Consider the following 20,710-nt stretch of genomic DNA (forward strand, 5'->3'; position numbering starts at 1 on the left):
CCTGGGCGGGGAGTGGGGTCAGGTGATGAGAGAGGGGGTCTCCTTGGCTTCCAGCAAACGTCTGTCACCTGGGGTCCCCGAGGGTTCTGCACAGGCCAGCACAGGGGCTCAGTCACAGCCCCTCGCCGAGCCGGATCGGGCCCCGGGGGTCTGCCTCTGCTGCACCTCCCCCTGCCCTCCCCACCCCAGCAAAATGCCGAGGAGAAACAATCACCGAGAAAAACATCTACAACCACCATCCCGCCAGTGCCCTCACGTCCCCCTTCCCGCAAAACGGGCAAGCAACGGGCCGGTGAGCTGCAACCTTGGAGACGCAGGGACAGTGGGGGGGGGGGGCCAACCGCCAAGCCCCCATTACCTCGACCTTCTGTCGGAAGTCCTCCCGGCTGGCGAGGAGCTGGTTCAGCGTGTTCTGGGCGTGCTCCATGTGGCTGCAATATTCCCCGTAGATCAGGAGCCTGGGCAGTGAACACACATACATGCACAGTCAGTGACACGCTGCGGCTCCGGGGCCTGGGTTTAGATCCCCGTGGAAGGCACAGCAGGGGATCGGCAGACCCGTCCCCCCCCCCCCCCCCCACGAGGCAGCTCCTCACTCGGTAACCTGCTTCGAGGTTCCGTTCTTCCCATGCGGCTGCCTCCTCCCCCTCCCGAAATGCTGCCAGGCCAGGGGGCTGCCAAGACGCTGGGGACAGGGGGCTCCCCCACGCTCTCCGAACCCAAGGAAGCCCCCTTCTGTGGTTCACTGCCACCCCAATCCTGCCTCCGGAAAGGCCAAAGTCAGACAGGAGAGAAGCCCCCTGCCTCCCCCCCACCCAGGGCTGGGGACCCCAGGAAGGCTCAGACTCCTCCTGCCTGGCTCTGCACCTGCCCGGGGTGGTGGCCCCTGAGGTCAACCCTTGTTGCTTCCATGTGACGCTGACGCTCTCCGCCGGGGTCCTAGGCACCCCCTTTCTCAGGGCAGAGTGGCATCAGCCCCAAACGCCCTGCTCCACACCTGGAAAATGGGCATGGCCACCGGGCCTCGGGATGCTGGGAGGAGCCTCGGGCCCTCTCTCCTCCCCCCGAACACCCTCCAACACCACGACCGCCCCCCCACTTCACAGACCGGAGCCCCCGGCACTCTCTGGGCCTTGGGCTACCGGCCTGAAACTTCATCTCCGAAAGCCTTGTCACCCGACTATGGGCTCGGCCCCGGGAGCACCACACAGGTGACGACGCTGGTTGTGACAAGCAATGACGGCCACTCCTGGCTGGTGCTACACGCACAACATCGGGACCCCTTCACCCACTTGTACAGGGAGGAGCAGTGAGCCCCGCTCCTCAGGCAGGGAAACCGAGGCCTCAGTGAACTCGCTACAAGGTCACCAGCTGATAAGGGGTGATGGCCCCGCCGTCCAGTGACGCCCTGCCAGGTGCCAGAGATTCTGTGTCACAGCAAACGGCTGGAGGCCCCTCCTGGCCGGGCTCTGGAAGCTGGGGGCAGTCTCTGGGACACATCAAGACACGCTGGGACACACGGGCCTGTCCACCATGGACACTGCTCCACCGCGGGGCCCCTGGCCGGGCGCTCAGGGCCGGCAGCTGGGCCCGTTGCCGGCTGGTACTTTGAGAAGAAGCATCCCGGTCTGGGGGGCTCCCCAGGCTCCCGCTGTGGGGCCGGAGGGGCCTGGGGACAGACGACACCCACATTCCTCCCAGCTCTGGAAGGGCAAAGCTGCATGCCCGGAGCACGTTTCCAACCCAGCGAACCGTGATCCCGGAGCGGCCCCGAGGTGGGCAGCGTCTCCCAGCCCCCGACAGGCGTCTGGGCTGTGCCGTGCCGGCCCGTGCTCGCAGGCTCCAGGGCGCAGACGCTCGGCCAAGCTGCAGCCACATTCTCAAGCCACCCTGAGAACTTTGGCCGGTGCCAGCCTGCAGGGAAGCTTCCGGCATCGACAGACTGAGATTCCGCGACTCTAGTGAGAGACCGATCCAGTCCTGGACCTCACACGGGAGCTCACCTTCCCGGCCACTGTAAAGGAGAACGCCCCACGGCCGGGACCCGTGTCCGCAGCGCCGCAGAGCACCCGGCCCTGGCTGTGCCCTGGGACACGCTGACCGGACATCGCTTGGCATGAGAACCTGAGCCCTGGTTTCCACTTAAATGAGCCGGTTATCGAATTGAGAATTCTAGTATAAAAGTCGATTAAGACGCATCATCTCTGGAAGCATGGGGAGGAGGGTAGAGACTCCAAGGTTTCTGCCAGATTGTTTTAAATGAGCAGACCTGGCAACGGCCCAGCTGCCCCCGTGGAGGGAAGTCTGTGTGGGCAGTGAAGCTGCCTCTCCTAAGCACCGGGTGCTCATAGCTCTGGGCGGGCCAAGCCAGCCCTATGGGTTCCCTCCTTAACTTCAGAACTCCCCGGGCTCATCCCGGCCCAAGGTTGTGGACAGAGCGGGTCCCAACCCTGCTTTCACAGCACACCTCCCATCCCCAGACCGCACACTGCACTTCCTCCAGCCTCCTCCAGCCAGTGAACTTCTACTCATCCCTCAAAACCCCGCCCCATCATTTCCAGCTCTGCGACCTTTCCCCTCCCAACCCTGTCCCCGGGTCCAGGGAGGTGAGACAGAAAAGCAAGGAGACAGGTAGGGAGCCTCTGGGTAGAGGCCTGTCCAAAGCCGAGTGAGAATCTACCTTCTGCACCGGCTCTGAGCTCCAGAGACGGGTCTCATTTGTCCCCACACCGCAGCATTGAGCCCGGGGGCCTGGCCTGCCCAGCGGCCTTACGCCTGGCTGCGAGGGGCCTGACCATAGGCAGTGCAGCAGCTGCAGCCGATTCCAGGGGGGCAGGGGAGCCACTGCAGGGAAGAGAGCAAAGCTTTAAGGACCTAAAGAGGCCGGGCCACAGGAGGCACTGACACCCGAGCTCAGCCTGTCCTCGTGAAGCACCACTTGTAAGACAGCGGCCCTGAGGCTCTGAGAGGCGGCGTGACTTCTCAAGGTGCCCAGCAAGACCCCAAAGTGCATCCATGAGGCCCCCAGACCAGTCTTCCAGGCCCCCATCCTGGAGTCCCAGGCTACCCCGGGGCTGTACCCTCGTTCACCTCCGCCGACCCGGTGGGCGGCCTGGGATGGAAGGGAGCCGCAGGAGGGCCCGGCTGACCGACCAGAGATGGCGTGTCGGGCTGAAGAGTGACCCCAAAATGCAGGCGCCCTGGAGCCTCAGAAAGCGAGCGTATTTGGAAATCAGGTCTTTGCGGTTACGGCAAGGACGGAGAAGATAGCATGCCAGATTCGGGTGGGCCCCGAATCCACTGAAGAGTGTCCTTGTCAGAGAGAAGAGAAGAGGCCTCATAGGCCAGAAGCCGCATGAGGACAGAGGGCAGAGCAGAGACCGGAGGGGCAGGCCCCAAGCCAAGGGACACCCAGGGCCGCCAGCAGCTGGAAGGGGGGGAAGGCCCCGCCCCCCCAGAGCCTCCGGAGGGAGCCCCGCCCACCCACATCTGGATTTGGGCCCCGTGAAACTGCGAGAGTCCATTTCTGCCCCACACGCACTCAGATCTCTGGCCTGCGTCTATGCCCTGCCCCGTGCCGGGCGGCGTGGGCCGCGGACCTTACGCTCTGAGCCTACAGAAGGAAGTCACTTAAGGAAGTGAAAGCCGACAGGTCTTCCTTTTAACCACGAGCATCTCTCTGCTGCTGAGAAAAACCATCCGACGCTTGGAAGTCACGCAACACGCACACGGGGGCTTCGTTCACGGTTCAGGGGCTCCGTGGGGCCCCTGGAAACAGCAGCCGGCCTCGGCCACCGGGGCCTCGTGGCCTGGTGGGAGACTGCCGGGGTGCAGACGCTCGCCGCCCTGTCGGAGAGGACACCCCAACGGTGTGCGGCTGGCGTCGCTGCCTCGGTGCTGCCTTCTTTCCCCGCCGACTCGGCGCACGGGCGCCTCACATGCCGGTCGGTAGGTATCTGACACGAGCTGGGGTCTCTCTGTTCGAGGGCCACGTCACGTAACTTCCTGAACGTGCAACTCGGACCGCGCTACGGAGGGGGAGTAGATGCATCTATCAGGGGGACCCTCACCTGCCCCCCGGGTGACCGCGTCACTCCGTCCCTTGTCACAGAACCCCAAGGGACGCAGTGCCCAGGGACAAGGCCAGAGCAGGTCCCGGACACAGGTGGCACTCCCGGAGACACAGGCACGAGTCGGGACCACGGCCAGGTGGTGGCCAATGCTCTCCCGCCCTCAACCTCCCCGCCTGGGAAAGGAGGATCAGGAGGCCGGCAAAGGCCTCTCAGGGTCAGAGGGTCCCAGGCAGCCCTGCCGCGGGGGCTCGAGGAGCTCGACCCTGGGCGGGCTCCCTCCCTGCACGCGCTGACAGACTGACAGGAGCCACCCAGCCTCCCGAGACCCAGGCCTGCGGCGGGAACCACAACCAGAGAGCGGCGCGACCCGGGCCCAACACCCTGAGCAGCCAGAAACCACAGAGTGCAAAGCGCCCGCCTCCGGCCCGGCCTTTCTCTCGAAGCGCCCACGGGTCTGCGCGGGTGGAGATGCTGTCAGTCTTACTCTGACGGCTGCTCCTTCGAAAAGCACTTGTGCAAAAAGCTCCAGAGAGTTCCTCCTAAGAGCCAGACCCTCGCCTTCTCTCCGGGACACGAACTCGCTGTGGCTGGTTCCCTTTGTAGTCCCGCCCCACTGACCTGGCTTGGCCACCCCCAGCCTCAAATAAACCATGTGGCTCTCTGTTCCATCCACATCTGCAAAATGCAAACCCTTCCCAAGGCCCAGGTCCCACCGTGTGGGACTTGTCCCCTCAGGTCCACAAGGCAAGGCTAAGAGGAACATGTGCTTTGTCTGAGGACTAAGGCTGTATGAACAGAAGTATTCGCTCCAAAAAGAGGGAGGGGATGGTCCTCTGCCACTTTGGACGCTAGTCCACCCTTTATCCGTGATGAGCTGCCAGGATCTTGCCACTCAAGTTCCTCAGGGGCTTCTTCCTAAATCCCTATCTTGATCTTCTAGGCTCTTGCAGAAGCCACAAGTCACTCCTTGGACAGTGTCTGCTTTGCTCACGTCAGTCCTGCTCCTCTGGCCTCTGCCAGGTCCCAAACAGTCCCGCTCCTGCCTCTCCCGGGGCCTTCCCTGCGGCTTTGCCCCCACCCTGCCCCCACCTCGGGGGTGGTGGGCTCTCGCCCAGGTCCTCAGCGCCCCCTCCTCTGCTACGAGCCCCGACTGCCCCCACCCTCGCCCTTTCCCCGTGCTCTCGAGTCCTCTGCCTGTGAGCTTGCTTCCTGACCTCCCCGCCCAGTGAGAGCAGAGCCTGTCCTGTCTGGGACACAGCAGGCACTCTATAAATGCTCGCCGAACCGCACGGCAGGACCTCAGGTGTTGACTCAGAGACGAGGAGGCGAAGGGGCAGAAAAGGTGGGCGCCGGGACAGATCATGAGGGCTGGATAAACGAGCTCTGAAGAGACGCAGCCAGCCCCCCCCCCAGACTACCCAGACTCCGGGGCCCGGCCTCCAAAGCCCTGCTGGGCGGTGACAGAGAGCCCATCTGCCGAGCTCCTGGTGCCGGAACACGATCCAGTCCCTGCGGCCGCTCTGGCCGTAGAAACAACGGTCATTCCGGCAGAAACAAGGCCCGAGAGCCCTGTGGGGCCCGAAGCTGAGCGCAGAGGACGGCAGCCTTGTAAAGGGCAAACACCGTGGGGCAGGCTCTTGGGCCGGAGGGGGTTCCTGGGGAAGGGCAGTCTGTCCCTTGGCCACTCGGCCTGGGGGTGGCTCAACAGGTCCGTGGCCTCCCCCCCACCACCCGTGAGGATGAGGGTCGGGCCTGAGTTGGCTTCCCCGGCACACAGGCTTGTAGCCAGGTGAGAAGAAAGCATTGCTGGGGGCAGGGAGCGGGTAAGGGAGCCGCCTGTCCCCCACCCCGGGGCCTGCCAGCATGCCCTCATCAGCCAGTGCCTGGAGAAAGCGTACCCGCCCTCTGGCCACATCTGCCACCTGTCCTCGGGCACTGCCTGCTCCCTCGTGCCTGCCTGGGGCCCCACCCATGGCCCCTAGAAAGTGGGCTCAGGGATCCCTGCCCGTGCGGAGGGGAGAGAGCTCCCTGCCCGGAGCCACAGAGCACGCAGGGGAAGCCGCTTCAGGGGCTCGTAGAGGCCCCGGAATCCAGCCCTGGGATGGGCCGCCTGGCCAGGAGGACACGTGAGCTGAGCTGAGCGTCACCTGGCAGGTGCTGCAGGGGACCTCCCTGCAGATAAGGACGAGGTGGACCCAGGGTGCCCACCAGCCGCCCTGGGGCCTCCCCCTCAGACCCTGCAGAGTGGACCCCAGAATTGGCGTTCTTAACAAGCTCCCAGGTGGCTCGGACGACAGGCAGGCAGAGGAGCCGTGAACACAGAAGCTGGGGGCGCCCCCTCCAGAGTCCGAGGGGCAGGAGCCAGGGCACCGCCTCCCGATGGGCCTCCCGAGACTTCAGAGACTGGAACAGAGTCCTCTGGGGCTCCCGCAGCCCCGGGCATCTGGCTGAGTCCTTGCATCATCTTGTTTCGTGCCCGGCTTTAAAGACGCCGCTGCCCGGGCTCCAGGAAGAAAGGCAGGGTCTGAGACCTTCGCTGGGACGGCAGAGCCACAGAAGCTTCCAGAATCCCAGTCCTCCCCTGCCGGGCTCCAGCAGGACATGCGGGGCATGGAAGGCATCTCCACACTCTTCCATCCACTGGGTTTTACAGGCAGAGAAGCTTAACAACAAACAGGTTCGTGGAGGCCTCCCGACAGCCACGTAATTCTTCGAGAAGGTTCCTGCGCTGGTTTCTAATGAGTTGCCAGTCTCCTGCCCCGACGATACCGGTTCCAGATGAGGGAGGAACCACATTCTGCATGTTTCTGGCAGTGGGGAGGCCGGCACCGTCTGTGCGTCTAGACTCAGCCTGACCCCGTGGGCGCCGAGGGGAGGAGAGACGCTGCCTCGGAGGCTGACGGGCAGAATCTTTGCCCCCTCGGGCTTCACGGGCACTTGCCCCGACGCTGCGGACACACGATCGGAGGACCCAGGCCTGCGCGTGCCTGTCCGGAGCCACGTCTCCCCACGCTGGGGGCTGCGGCTGGCGGAGGCCAGGATGGCCGGGTGCCCGTGCCCACAGCTGCTGCTGCCTCGCCGCCATCCCGCCCGCCTGTCCGCCGGGTCCCGGCCACCGGAGCCCTTCAATGGCCACAGACAAGCCGCGTCGGCGATACGGGCCTGGCCTCAGTTTACCCTCGGGGCACCACGTGGCACAGACACCATCAGCGTCCCTCAGGGACAGATTAGGAAGTCCCGGCCCCGTGACACACACCGTCGAGGAAGCGGGGAACTGACCTCACCCCTGGGCACCCAGAGCCCAGAAGCCCCTTCCTCGGACCTGCGGGGGCCGGTTCGGGTCCTGTTGTTCAGCTGCCGCCCGCCACCCGTGCAGCTCGAGGGGCAGAGTCTCTCAGGTGCCAGGTCCCCGGGGGGCCTGGCAGGCAGCAGGTGCACCGTGATGGTGAGAACGGCCTCCAGCCACCAAGACCCCCAGGCACAGAGGCAGAGGGAGCTGGTGGAGTCCTCGGGAGGCCCTGCTGGGGAAGGTCACCCCTCCAGGCTGTGACGGTGGGAAGGGTGGGCGGCTCTCTCCGTGTCCCAGTGAGGACAGGGGTTCACAGGGGCTCACAGGGGCACAGCCACCTGCCTCGAGGGCCTTGCCGTGAGATTCCCACCTGAGTACCGGCACCTGTGACCGTCCCCAGGCCGGAACTGGAGGCCCCGGACGCTCCCGAGGCCCTGCGGACAGCGAGGGACGGGCCTGTCACTTACCTCTCCTTGAAGTCCAGGAAGACCTTGGCCAGAGTGCTGCCCCCTGCCATCATGGACACGTCAATGGCCCGCAGGAAGCTGTGATGCACTTTGATTAGGTCCTGGGGAGAGAAAGTCGTCGGTGCGTGAACGGGCACACCAGGCCGCCCTCTAGAACGGTTCCCATCTGCCGTGGTGAACTTAGAGAGGCCCGGGCTCTGGGCGCGCACCCCACGCAAACACTAGAAGGTGCTGTGGTGCCAGACGTGTGAAGGGACCTCTCAGCCGGCTCAGACACAGGGTGGCCCACTGGGGACAAGCCCTGGTGCCAGAGTGACAGCGATGGCCCCCCGGGGGGCTGTTCCCACTCAGCATCCTTGTACTATCTTGCTGTGTGCAAGGACAGAGGGGCTCTCTGCCCTGATCTTAGGTTCTGCGGGATGGAGTCCCTCCATGGGGACAGGTGTTCCTCCACGTTTCAGAGCAGCTGGGCGACCGGCAGGCAACAGCTCAGGGCTCCACACAGCCCCAGATCCAGGCTTTCAGCACTCTGGGGCTCCCCATGGCCCCCGATCCAGGTTCCCGGCGCCCCGAGGCTCTCCACAGCCCCCGACCCAGGCTCCTGGCCTCCCAGGGCTGCCGCAGCCCCTGATCCAAGTTCCCGGCACCCCAGGGCTCCCCACGGCCCCCAATCTAGGCTCCTGGCCCCCCAGGGCTCCCCATGGCCCCCAATCTAGGCTCTTGGCCCCCTGGGACTCCCCATGTCCCTTGATCCAGGCTCCTGCCCCCCCCCCCCCCCCCAGGGCTCCCCATCGTCCCCGGTCCAGGCTCCCATTCTGTCCATGGCCATTTGTGCTGGCCACCACCCAAGGCAGGATAGACTCTGAGTAGGGGGCACAGGGAGCTAGAGCCTCCCGAGTCTGGAGTCTGGCTCAGCCTCAACCAGGAGACCAGCACCCACCTCTTGAGGTGATAAGGGGCTGAGGGAGCCAGGCAGGAGCCGCTGCACCAGCTGCTGGCATGCTGCACCCACTGGGCATTCCTGGACGAAACCCACCCACGTGTAGCTTCTGGGGCCTCATGCCAACCCTCCCCACCCTGCTGACAGAGAGGTTTCTGCTGAAACCCTGTCCTCCAGCCTCCGAACACCAAAGTTCCTGGAGGGCAGGGCGGCTACTCCCCTCCTACGCATCTGTCCTAAAAACACCCGTAGTTGTGACCAACCATGCAGCTGGCAGGGACGCAGCTCTCCAGGACCCATGGGGACAGTCGGGCTGGAGCCTGCCTGACATCCGAGCCGGTTGGAGACCTGGGCCTGCACACGGTGAGCCGCAGGCCCAGACCCTTACCTCCAGGTTGATGAAGATGGCCGTCATGTCCGCCGGGCTCAGCACCGGCCTCAGAGGGGCCATGTAGTTCTGGAACAGAGAAGCCCATCACCGTCAGCTCGCCTGGAGGGGGCCAGCCCCCTTTGAGGCCAGAGCCACCGACAGGAGGGGCTCAGACAACCTCGCCAAGGTCCGGGGTCCAGGGGATGGGGGTTCCCCGCGGGGTGGTTATGCAGGCCTGGCACAGTGCTGCTGGAAAATGTGTGCATCCTGGGGGGGTGTGCTCCATTGTGCAGGGTGGTGGCAGGACGGGAATGTGCAGGGGCGGGCGGGATTGGCCTAAGCACCCACGCCCACCACACGGGCAAAGCTCCGAGGCGTCCAGCAGATTGGACTTGAACCCTGCTGCAACCCAGGGTGGGAGATGCTACCACTGTTCGAGACATTTCCGGGAACGGAGGCCAGAGAGGTGAGGGCATCACCCGTGGGTACACCTCTGGACAGTGACAGGGCCACACTTCCCACCTGAGCCTAGGTACGGCCCTAAACCTGCCATCAAAAGAGATACTCCCTGACCCGGAAGCCCCGCCGGGGCAGGGAGTGGTTCTCCGGAGTCCTCCGGGCCTGGCCTCCGAGGAGATGTGCACAGGGGAGACCGTCAGGTGGTGCCCCAGAGGCCCTGTGGTGCAGGACCTGCCACCTTACTCCCCATGGGGTCCTGGCCCCTTGGGCTCCTCCTCGGCCGCCGTGCAGAGCAGGAGAGAACCATCCAAGTGCACAAGCCTCTTCCCTGTGCCGAGGACGGGCTAGCACTCGGTTTTCTCGCGTGGGACGTGGGGGTAGCAACAATGACCTCGATGGCTAGGGGAAGATTAAAATGTGACTGTCCCCCCAGGTGCTCAGCACACCGCGTGCCCTGGCCAAGCACACTCCCTGCTTAACCTGCTACGTGCATCACGCCTGGGACCAGCAGCACCTGCCCTCGAAGGCTGGCCACGTCCCAGGGTGGAGACAGACGGCCGCAGCTTAGGACTTGGGCTGTGCGGAGGGACTGCAGAGGTCTGCAGGGCCCCGGAGGGAGCTGGCCTGGGAGCTGGGACCGGTGGGGGAGTAGACTGCCCGGGGAGGGGCCGATGGAGAGTGGAAGCCAGGGCGTGCAGCAGGGATGGGGCTGGTGTGTTTGCAGCAAGGCCAGTGGCCAGGGGGGTGGGAGGGCGGGCACACAGGCCTGGCTGAGGCTGGAGGCGGGGGCCTGGGGCCAAGGGGCATCGCAGGACTCCCGGCTGGAGGCCCTGCCATCATGGCCGCACTTGCCCTATGCTGCAAGCAAAGAGCCACAGAGGACCCTTAAACAATGTTGGATGTTCACCCAGTAAGCACCAGCAGCTGGCAACAAGGACCTTCAAGCGACAGGGAAATGTCACTGAGCCAGCGTGCACGGGAGGCCAGAGCAGGGCGGGGGGGGAAGAAGGAGGCCCATCCGTGGTCCTCTGGGAGCTCAGGGGGCCAGCCAGGGAGAGAGGACTGACCAGCCATTCAGGGGAGCACAGGGTGCGCCATGGGGGCTCTGCAGGCTCCCATCAGTGCGCCTGACCATGCCCCAGAGGCAGGACACGCACAGCCATCTATGGGGTGGCTTTGCTGTGATCCCAGCTCACAGAGTGGGATCTCACAGAGAATGTCTTAGGTGAGAAGGAATACAGAAAGCACTTAACCTAGCGCTGAGTCTGCATGAAAGAGTACACAGAAGGAGGTTAGTGCAGTGCAATCAGGAACAGAAGCTGTAACGATACCCAGTTTAAGCCAGAAAGAACAGCAGAGACCAGTTCGGGGTGGTCCAGGGCCAAGGGGTGGGAGGTGGGATCAGGGACAAGGGTGACAGCCGACGAGGACACTGGCCTGTGTGGGGAGCAGAGGCCGAGGGGTGCCTGACGGCAAAGCCGAGAGGGCCACGAAGCTTCTGCACCTGTCACTGCTGCCCTGTGTCCCTGCCTGGGGACAGCACCGCCCCAGGGGACCGGCGGTCCCAGGACGGCATCAAGGCCCACACCCACCTTCTCAATGTCCTCCAGGGTCCGGTAGTACTTGGCCTCGGTCTCCTGAATCTCCAGCAGGCAGCAGTTTCTCTTGTCATCCTCAGACATGCCCATCTTCTAAAGGAAGGACACAAGACGTGAGCCGGGTTCCCGCCGGGCCCACCGCCTGCAGACCGCCGAGGCCTGGCCGCCAAGTGGGAAACAGAGGGGCCGGACAGGAGGCAGAAGGGGGCCCGAGCCCTTCCTCTCCTGTTTGCAGATGGGGAAACTGAGGCACAGGGAAGGGATGGGCATGTGCCTGGGGGCTGGCGACAGCTCGAGGAAGGCACGGGGCCTTGTAGAGTCTGGGCTCCCGCTGCCCTCTGTGAATCCTAGCAGACCAAGCACGCTCCAGCCCCCCCAGCATATACAGCAGGCGTGGCATGGCTTAAAGAACCCACTCTGTGCACAGGGAAAGGCTCTGACCAGCTCCGAGGACCCATGCCCACCAGCTGAGCGACCTGCGAGGGCCTCTGACAAAGATGCCAATGCCCTGCAGGCCTGGGCCTTCCCAGTGTCCCCTGGCCTCCACTCGGGGTCCTGAGGGAACAGCTCATTGCAGGCGTCACTGGGGACACGCTTCGGGGCAGAGCCTGCTCCCCAGCTCCTATGGGGGGGGGATGTGGCCAGAGGCGGGATTGACCAGGAGACCGTGTGGCCACAGGGGGTAGAGCCCGCAGGTGGGGGAACTGTTCAGAGGCAGCTGTGGATTTCCAGACACCCCCTTACGTTCTTTTAGGCTGAGCGGGCCAGATCTGTCCCTAAGTGAGGCTCTGGGGAAACAGTGCTGGGCCACGTGACATGCCATTTGGACTCATATCTGCCCTTACGCCATCGTCCTTCGTCCAGATGGGGCACATCACCCAGGGGCTTCTTCCCGAGCCCACTGTCCCACCGGCCAGGGTGCTACACTGCTAATGTAGGGGCTTCAGGGGGATGTTGGGGGCCCATGATCCCCTAAAACTAGGTGCAAAAGTGTAGTGCCTGATAGCATCTCCCTGGGGACAGGGAGGCTTTTCCCAAGAGGTCTGAGACCTTCCCCGAAAGATGGAGGAAGACGGTGCTGGCAGAACTTACCCCGGGTCCCCCTCCACCTGCCACTTACCTGCATGTATCTGATCTGAACGCATGGAGGAAACAAACCACAGACAGAACCAGTTAGCAGTGCTCGTTATCCGGGCCCTGCTCGGGAGGTGGGGGCAAGCCAACGGCCCCAGGGACACATCACAACCGCCCGCCCGCTCCAGCAGGAGCCTGGCCGGGTGGCGAGGGACAGCACGGGGACCCAGCACGTCGCCAGGGTCTCCCTCACATGCAGGGAGCGACACCTGCCTTCCCTTGGCTTTATCTTCCTTTGGAAAGGTCTCCATCTACCTTCCACTCAGGCTGTTCGGACAGCTCCAGGAATGACCGGGGAGGAAATAAAGCCAGCTGTTTTATCTCAGAGGACGGGCAGGAGGCCCGCCCTGCCAGATCGACAGGACAGCTCGAGGGCAGCAGCACGGAGCGCTGTTCGGACACTAAACAGAGTAGGGCAGGTGGGATGCCAGCTTGTCCCCTCACAGCCCCCCGCGGGTCCTGCAGACAGCCAGGGTCCGGCCAAGTGGGCTTCAGGACCAGGGACAGCGGCAGGCTCTGGGGACGGCCCACTCGGGGGCCTCTCAGGGGCGTCTCCGGCCCGAAGGCAGGGGATCCTCCAGACAAGTGCAAGGGCCCTTGCATTCACTGCTCTGCTTTACCCACAGGACGCTGGACTTCTAAGGGCTTGGGAGTGAGCTGGCCCCAGACCCAGAATGCTGGCTCGGCTTGTAGGCAAGGCAGAGGACGTCCGTCAGCGGGGCCACGGCTTGGCCTTCCAGCCCCGTGACTGACCTCCCGGGAAGGCTCAGGGGCAGAGCCGCCCCACTGCAAGGCTGTGTGTGGGGGGGGGGGGGAAGGGCAGAATTGGCCCTGGGCAGACCTGGGGTCACAGAGAGAGACCCCTGGTAAAGATGGGGACCCTTCAGACCCTCCAGGGACAGAATGAGAAACCCTTTCTGAAGAGCAGAGTTTGGGGGCTGTGAGGGCCGCAGCCACGCTTCTCTGCCTCTCTTGGCGTGAGGCCGGGGGAGGGCAGGCGCCCCCAGTGTGGGAAAGGCCTCTCTGAAAGGCCTTGGAGGGGAGCCGTCGCCCCCGCTTCGTGCCCCCCCCCCCCACCAACTGGTCACTCCCACACTGGAGGAAAACGCTGAAATCTGCCTTTTGAGAAATTCCTCCCACTTCTTTAGTGAAAGCATCAAAAAGCCTCCACAGTCGGCAACTGGCACCTCGACCAGCCCCCGGGAGTGCGGGGACGCAGGGGGTTGCGGCTGTCCCCTCCAGGGCCCCCCGCACCCCCATCCCAGCCCTGCGGGACCCCCACCCTCCACACAGCAGCTGCTGGCAATAAATCCGCCCTGCAGCACACTGGTGTCCGAGAAAGTGCTCGCCAGCGCCGGTCGGAAATAAATATCCTCCCACATAAAAGACGCACAGCTGGCTAATTGAGCCAGTGGCGGTCTCCTCGCTCTCCGCACAAAGGCGTAAAATGAGGCGCGCTGTGCACGTCTGAGCATCCAGTGGCTATGCTCAGACTCCCCAGGCAGGAAGGACTTGGAATCCTGCACACCTCTGGGAGAACTCCGCGACAGCGCCTCTGGGGGGGGGGGGGGGGGCTCAGTGGCAGTGGGGTCACACCCCGGTCTCCTAGAACGTTCCGGAGGCAGGACTGGGCCCAAGGAAGGGGAGGAACCCCGCGGGGGCCGGGAGGTCTCTGGGGCTCCCGCAGTGCCCCCGCCCGACCCCGGGTAGCTGGGAGCGCTGAGAGAGGGGGCTGGGCTGCGGGCGACGGACGGCTTACCATGGGCTGCTGTACCTCCACCTTGATGATGTCCTCGTAGATGTCGTCGCCCTCATCTTCGCACGGGACACAGTCATAGATGTCTTCCCCCAGGTCATGCTCGCTGCGCGGGAGAGAAGCGGGTCAGGCGGGTGGAAGGCAGGTTCCGGGGACGCGGTGCAGGGGGCGTCCCCAGGGTTTCTCGGAGTTTGAACCAGGCAGCACAGAGAGCATCCCCTCGTGCCATGCCTGCCGTTCTTCTAGAAGGACCTACCGTGATCACACCCCCACTCCTCCACCCTTTGGTCAGTGCTGGGGACTCTTGCCGGAGGCCCGGGGTGAGTCACTGCCTGAAGGGGAATTCTCGCGTGGCTCGTCACCCGGAGTGCCCGGCGCTGGGGCCTCTCCCCGGGTCAGCCCAGGTGTGGGGGTCAAGGAGCAGAGCTCGCACCTACCAGGGGGTGCAGAAGCAGAGCGAGTGGAGACGGACACGGAGTTTGGGGTGCAGCTTCCCGGACGAGTGCCAGGAAGGCACAACTCGCTTTATAATGCAACCGAGCTTCGTTTCAGCGCACGACCATGCTCTGATTCCCCTCTAACAAGCTGTCCCCCCCCACCTCCCCCCCCTCCCAGACTCAGGTCATGGGACACCTCCTCCAGGAGGTCTTCGGGGATTCCCAGCCCCGTCTGTGACCCAGGACCCACCCCCCACCCTCCTCTCATACGAAGTACATCCCTCCCGAGCTCCCGTTATCTTGTAGGTGCCTGAGGGCGAACCTATCTCTTCCCTGGACAAAACCCAACTGCTTAACCCTGTCGGGTCACCCTTCCTAGTAGGCGGTAGGTATTCACGCATTGGCAAACGAGCCGGTCCAACGACGTGCGGCGGGGTCACTCTGTCCCGGGGCCAGAGCTGACCGGCCCTTCCGTCGGCTGCCGTGGGGCCCGTCCTCGGGGCAGGCCGTGTTCACAGGCCAGCTCGCCCTGGAAGCCCACTCCATCCCTACCTGTGCCCGACACCGGAGACTCAGAGCCTGGGCTCAGAGCGGCACCTGGCAAAGTTGGCTTCCGGAAGGCACAGAGATCCGTTAAAGCACCTCTCCTCCCCCACGGCACCGGGCGGCCAGAATTCAAGGCGACAGAGGCAACGGCGGGGGACAGAGACAGCAGAAATGACACCCGGCGGCTCGCCAGGTCTCAAAGCCGGCTTGTGAATATTAGCTGTCATCGGACAGGCTGGGAGTTAGGGAGGCAGCGCCTGTATTCAGGAAAGGCCTCTGGAGCCAAAGACCCGGGTACCTCCCCCTGAGACTGAGCACGACCAGGCCCACACGTCTGGGCTTTCCTCTGGGAGGACCGGGGGGGCCGTGAATCAGCTCCGGACTAGAGGAGGGTCCCGCGAGCAGCCCATACGCCAGGGAAGGAGTGGAAGCTGGCCAGGGACGGGTCACTTGGGGCTAGACGAGCTAACACGCTAACTACACCAACAGACACCTGCCCCCTGGTGAGCCCTACGAGGCCCTTGAAAAACATTTATGCTTTTTAACCTCACAAACCCTGGGAGACAGAGAACACCAGGGCCATTTCACAGATGACAGACACACCCTGAGGCCCCGCAGCAGGCTGGGAGGGGAGGGTTCGCCCAGGCATAGCCTCCCTGCACCCGCGCCACCCCCTCCCCCCGCCCCGCCCTGCCGACCCCTGTGTGGGTCTGGATGGCTGTCCCGAGGCCTCACGCGGCAGCACGGTGCCCAGACGGTGACAGAGGCCCTGTTTGGAACCAGCAGGGAGCAAAGCCGGGAAGGGTGCTTGCGACTCACGGGTGAGAACCCACCGACTCCGAGGCCCGTTGCCCTGGGTGGGCCCGGGGAAGGGCCCCTCGCGGAGACACAAATCACCTTCCGTTCCTCTCCAGACTCTGTCCCCAAAGGAAACAGCTCGGGCAGCTGTGCCCACCACTCCAGATGTTTGTCGCACAGCAGAGCGAGGCTGGTGACAAAGCCACTGTCGGGAATTCTGACGGCGTGGAACAGAGCAGAGACAGGGAAGCTCGCGGGCTGCTAAATTAGACAAGTTCAAAGGCAGCTGAGGCCCTCCATGCCGTCTGGAGACAGACCTCGGCTCTGCTCTGATGGGCTGGGGGAAGGGGGTGGGGGGACCGTGACAGTTAAATACGCTAAGCGCTGATGCAATGATAACAAAGACTGAAAACAGGCCTGGAGACGGGCCTCGAGGTCACCTGGTTCAGCCAGCTGTCAGCACAGGGGTCCCCCTCCTCGGCCCAAGTTTGAGGGGGACATCCTAATGGACCCCTGGACTCTCTGTGCCACCCGCTCAGAAGGGAAGACCTCGGCGCAGTCCCACCTCAGATCAGCCACAACCCGAGCTCCAGACGCAATTTCTTCGCTTTCGCCAACGAGCCCAAGGCTCTCTGTGGCAGAGACGAGTGAGCCAGGGTGCATGGCGCCAGGCACCTTGCCAAGACCTTCCGGATCTTCTGGAGGCCATCGTCGCGTTGTGCTGCCTCCCGGCCAGGTGGACCGGTCACCACACTTTCTTTCACCGAGTGACTGATGACATACCAAGCTCTGGAGTCGGCACTGAGGCGCATTCAGAGAAAAACGAGGGCAGATCTACGGATCTCGGAGTGAAGCAGGCGCCAGCCCCATTATGAGCCCTAAGATGAGCGGTAGGTAGCGTTCTAAGGGGAAAAAGGATGGTGAGGGCTGGGGAAGCTTCCTGCACAGGCTTCCTGCACAGGCTGAACCTGAAGATGCTTTGAGCAGCTGGGTCCCGGAAAACGTGTTTCTCCGCCCCTCTCTCCCCTGGCACCTCCTGCAAGCCTGAGCTCACTCGTCCGCCCAGGCACACCCCACGTCCACAGAGCACTGCCGTGTTTCAGGCATGGCTGCAACGCCCCACAATGGTTTTCCACCGGGTTTTTGCTACGGCTTCCACAGATCAGGACGCACGCTCACCATACCCTGTGACAAATGGATACCGCCGTGTAACTCACACCCGTCCCTTTATAGAACGTTCTCATCTGCCCCAAAAAGTTCCTCCTCTTCCTGATCAGTCCCCTCCTCTTTCCCCGTGACCACCCTTCAGACTACTCTTCCCCAAAGACTAGCCTTTCCTTTTCTCGAACTGGACATCCTTGGCATCCTGTGTTAGGATCACTTTTGCGTCTGGCTTCTTCGCCACCGTCGTCACGTCTCTGCGGATTCATCCATGGTGTTGCTCACACAGAGGCTCATTCCTGTTCATTGCTGGGTACCAGCCACTGTATGAACAACCCACAACTTGTCCTCCATCCACCTTTCGATGAACGCTTGGGTTGCCTCCAACTTTTAAAAAAAATTTTTTTTAATGTTTATTTTTGAGAGAGAGAGAGACAGAGTGCAAGCCGGGGAGGGGCAGAGAGAGAGGGAGACACAGAACCTGAATCAGGCTCCAGGCTCTGAGCTGTCAGCACTGAGCCCGACACGGGGCTGGAACTCATGAACTGTGAGATCATGACCTGAGCCGAAGTTGGACGCTTCACCGACTGAGCCACCCAGGTGCTCCAAAATCTTTGTTTTCTAAGCTGCAAAGCTTATATTTTCTTCTAAGAGCCATATAATTTCAGTGCTTATGCTTACAGACCTCTGATCCGGCTCAGATTTTCATGTATGGCATGGGGTAGAAATTGAGGTCCATTTCTCCTCAGGGATACCCGGGAGTTTTCAGGACAATTTGTTGAAAACTTTCTTCTTCCCGCTGGATTCCTTTGACCAAGACCAACTGACCACATGAGTGTGGGTCTACTTTGGAATTTTATAATCTATCCCATCAACCTATTCACCTGTGCTTATGGCGATAGCACTCTGGTTTGATTACTTTTTTTTTTTATAGAAAGTCTTGAAACCAGGTGGTTTAAGTTCCTAGCTTTGTTCTTTTATGAGCTTGTTTAAGGCTATTCTAAGGTCCTCTGTATTTCTGTATAAACTTTATAATCATCTTGCCAAAAAAAAAATTTAAAAACAAACACACACACACACAAAGCCCCCTGGGAAGACAAGCATCTTAACAACATAGTCTTCCGATCCATGAACATGGTATATACACTGCCACTTCTTAGGTTTTGTCAACTTCTTTTCCTGCCTCATTCTCTTTCTCTTCTCCTAGGACTCCACTTACACCTCCGTTGGACCCTTCTTTTCTCTGTTACTCAGAGCGTGTTACTTCCACCGAACGATCTCCCAGTCGGCGACTCCCTCCTCTGCCGTCTGCCATCTTCTGTTAAAGCAGATCCACGGATCGTTCATTTCAGCGATCATGCTTTTCAGTTTTAACGTTTCCACTTGGCCCTTTTCATAGGGCTGTCTATTTCTCTGCTGAGGCTCCCCATCTGTTCATTCATTTGGCACATATTTTCCTCGAAGTTCCTGACCGTGTTTACAAAATTGCTAATGGTAACATCAGAGCCATCTCAAGGTTGACTTTTTCTTCCTGAATATGACTCTTGTCTGTTTCTTCACAAGTCTGAGGACTTTTTATTGGACATCAGACCTGACCGATGACCCATTACAGAGGTTCCACTGTTCCTACCAATCAATACATGTTCTAGCAGACAGTTAACTGGACTCACGCTTCAAACTCGGTCTTCGCAAGCAGTGAGCAGCCAGCCCAAACGGCTGCTGAATTCAGCTTCTGCTGCTGCATTTTTCTTTCTTTCTTTCCTTCTTTTTTACTGGAAACCTCAGGGTCTTTCTTGTGTGATGAGATTTAATGGCCAGCTAAGGCTTTCGGCGGATTATTAGATTTGGCGGCTTGGGGCTCCTTTTCTCCTGGGTCCCTCCCTTCCAGCATTTTCCTCCTAATTTTCTGGCCGCTCTACCAGCGCCCATGTCTTTCCTCTGACACCTCAAGCCGGCATGACTGCAGCTTTCTACTTGGACCGGGAAGCACCCTTGGGCCAAGGCTACAGGCTCCCCATTCCCTCCCACAGTGTGCACACCTTGAAGAACCTGGGGTTCCTCCAGGGGAGAGTGACGGGACAGTTACTTCCCTGTATTCAGAAGGGACAAGACGCCACAGACTAGGGCGTCTAATACACCCAGGGCGGTTACCCCAACACATGTCCACTACCAGGTTCTCAGCCTGTTTCCTTTGTCAAAATCAATAAAGAGAAGGGCCATTCATTCATATGGGGACCCTTTCCCATTCACCTCTTTCTTTCCACACCCTTTCCCATTCACCTCTTCTGATTCACTCAGGGCCCTGCGGCTGAAAACAGGCCCCTGGAAACCCGAGATGAAGAGTTGTACACTTGTGTCTTAACTTGCGACAGAAAAATCTAAAAAATGCAGACACCCTCCCTTGTCTCTGCTGTGCAAAATGTCTGTTACCCAAAGCCTGCTGAAGACTGGGGAAGTGACTTGTCGGTCACCTGACTATACTGGCCTCAGTTTCCCCTCCTCAAAGGGTCCTCATCCTACGGCCGTAGACCACTCACAACCCCACACTTTCTACGTTTACCTTCCTTTCACTTACGAAAACACTCTCCCAAACACTGTTTAATGCAGGCCAACGAAGGTCCGTGCATATTATCTGAAACCACAAAACAGTGGCATTAGAATGACACTTCAAGCATGCTCCATGTTATGGGAGAAGGGAGGGGAATACACGAAACAGCAAAGCAGAGAGAGGGTTTCTTCTTAATACAAAGTTATGAGGGCACCCGGCTGGCTCAGTCGGCAGAGCACGTGGTTCTTGATCTCGGGGTCACAAGTTCGAGCCCCATGTTGGGTACAGAAATTACTTAAATAAACCTTAAACAATTACGAAAGTAAAATCAAACATTCGTTTAACTCGGCAACTAAGAGAAAACACCTATCAGATTCGATTGGTTAAATCAATACCTATCCTAAGACCGATTCTGTGCCAGCAACTTGACGAAGGCATCAACTCTACACCATGGATCTCACGGTCCAGGTGGGGAGACTGACAGGGCAGCAGTCATGTCTGAGATACAGATGCTTCTAGAATACAGTAGGGGTGACAAGCTCTGCATCCCAACAGTTCAGTTCCTCTGGCCAACACTGGCACGGACATCCCACCATCACCTTGGTTTTTAGCAAAGGCATCGTCTCCAAGAGTGAGTTTCCTGAACAGGGTAGGGGCCAGATCACGAGTCTCAGGCCTCTGTTGAAACAGATTCGTTTATGTCATGACCAGCTGGGCCCAGTGCATCTGACGGCCGTGGCTGTCGGAGGGGAGGAAAAGGAAACGACAGATGGGGGGTTGGAGAATGGAGGGCGGAAGGTCCCCCGAGTGTCTGAGTGTCCGGCACGTAGAGCCACCCGTGGGAGGACCCTGGCCTCTGTTCTCTGGTGACACCGCTCCCTGAGTGTCTGGCTATGACCCAGGGCCTGCACACGGTCCCACGGGGGAGGGGGCCTCCCACCTGGGCCCGGAGCACTTGACCCAGCCCCAGCCCAACTGCCCCCAGTCCTGCAAAAGCCGGAAACGCCTTGTGCATCAGCAGAGGGCCATTCCACAGAGCTCCGATTGGTTTGCGTTCCGACTGTACCTTAATTCTCTGCGCATCAGCCCCTCGGGCCAACAGAGACGTACCGTGTGGAGGTTGTAAGTCACCAG

The 20,710-nt window shown here is 61.4% G+C and overlaps 1 protein-coding gene across 3 annotated transcripts in view; it reads right to left on the minus strand.

The window, feature by feature from the left end:
* The window catches only part of VAV2 (vav guanine nucleotide exchange factor 2), a 160,756-nt gene that overhangs the window by 26,312 nt on the left and 113,734 nt on the right, over nt 1-20,710 (minus strand). For 2 of the 3 annotated variants that reach the window (XM_027051812.2, XM_027051809.2), the window contains exons 5-9: nt 14,090-14,192; nt 11,191-11,289; nt 9,158-9,226; nt 7,830-7,930; nt 359-458 (exon numbers count right to left, since the gene is read on the minus strand). In XM_027051812.2, the coding sequence (XP_026907613.2) occupies nt 359-458; nt 7,830-7,930; nt 9,158-9,226; nt 11,191-11,289; nt 14,090-14,192 (472 nt within the window). The remainder of the gene's footprint in view (nt 1-358; nt 459-7,829; nt 7,931-9,157; nt 9,227-11,190; nt 11,290-14,089; nt 14,193-20,710) is intronic. The other variant, XM_053204412.1, reaches the window with a different exon arrangement.

Source organism: Acinonyx jubatus, chromosome D4, assembly GCF_027475565.1.
Source record: "Acinonyx jubatus isolate Ajub_Pintada_27869175 chromosome D4, VMU_Ajub_asm_v1.0, whole genome shotgun sequence".
Classification (NCBI taxonomy): Eukaryota; Metazoa; Chordata; class Mammalia; order Carnivora; family Felidae; genus Acinonyx; species Acinonyx jubatus.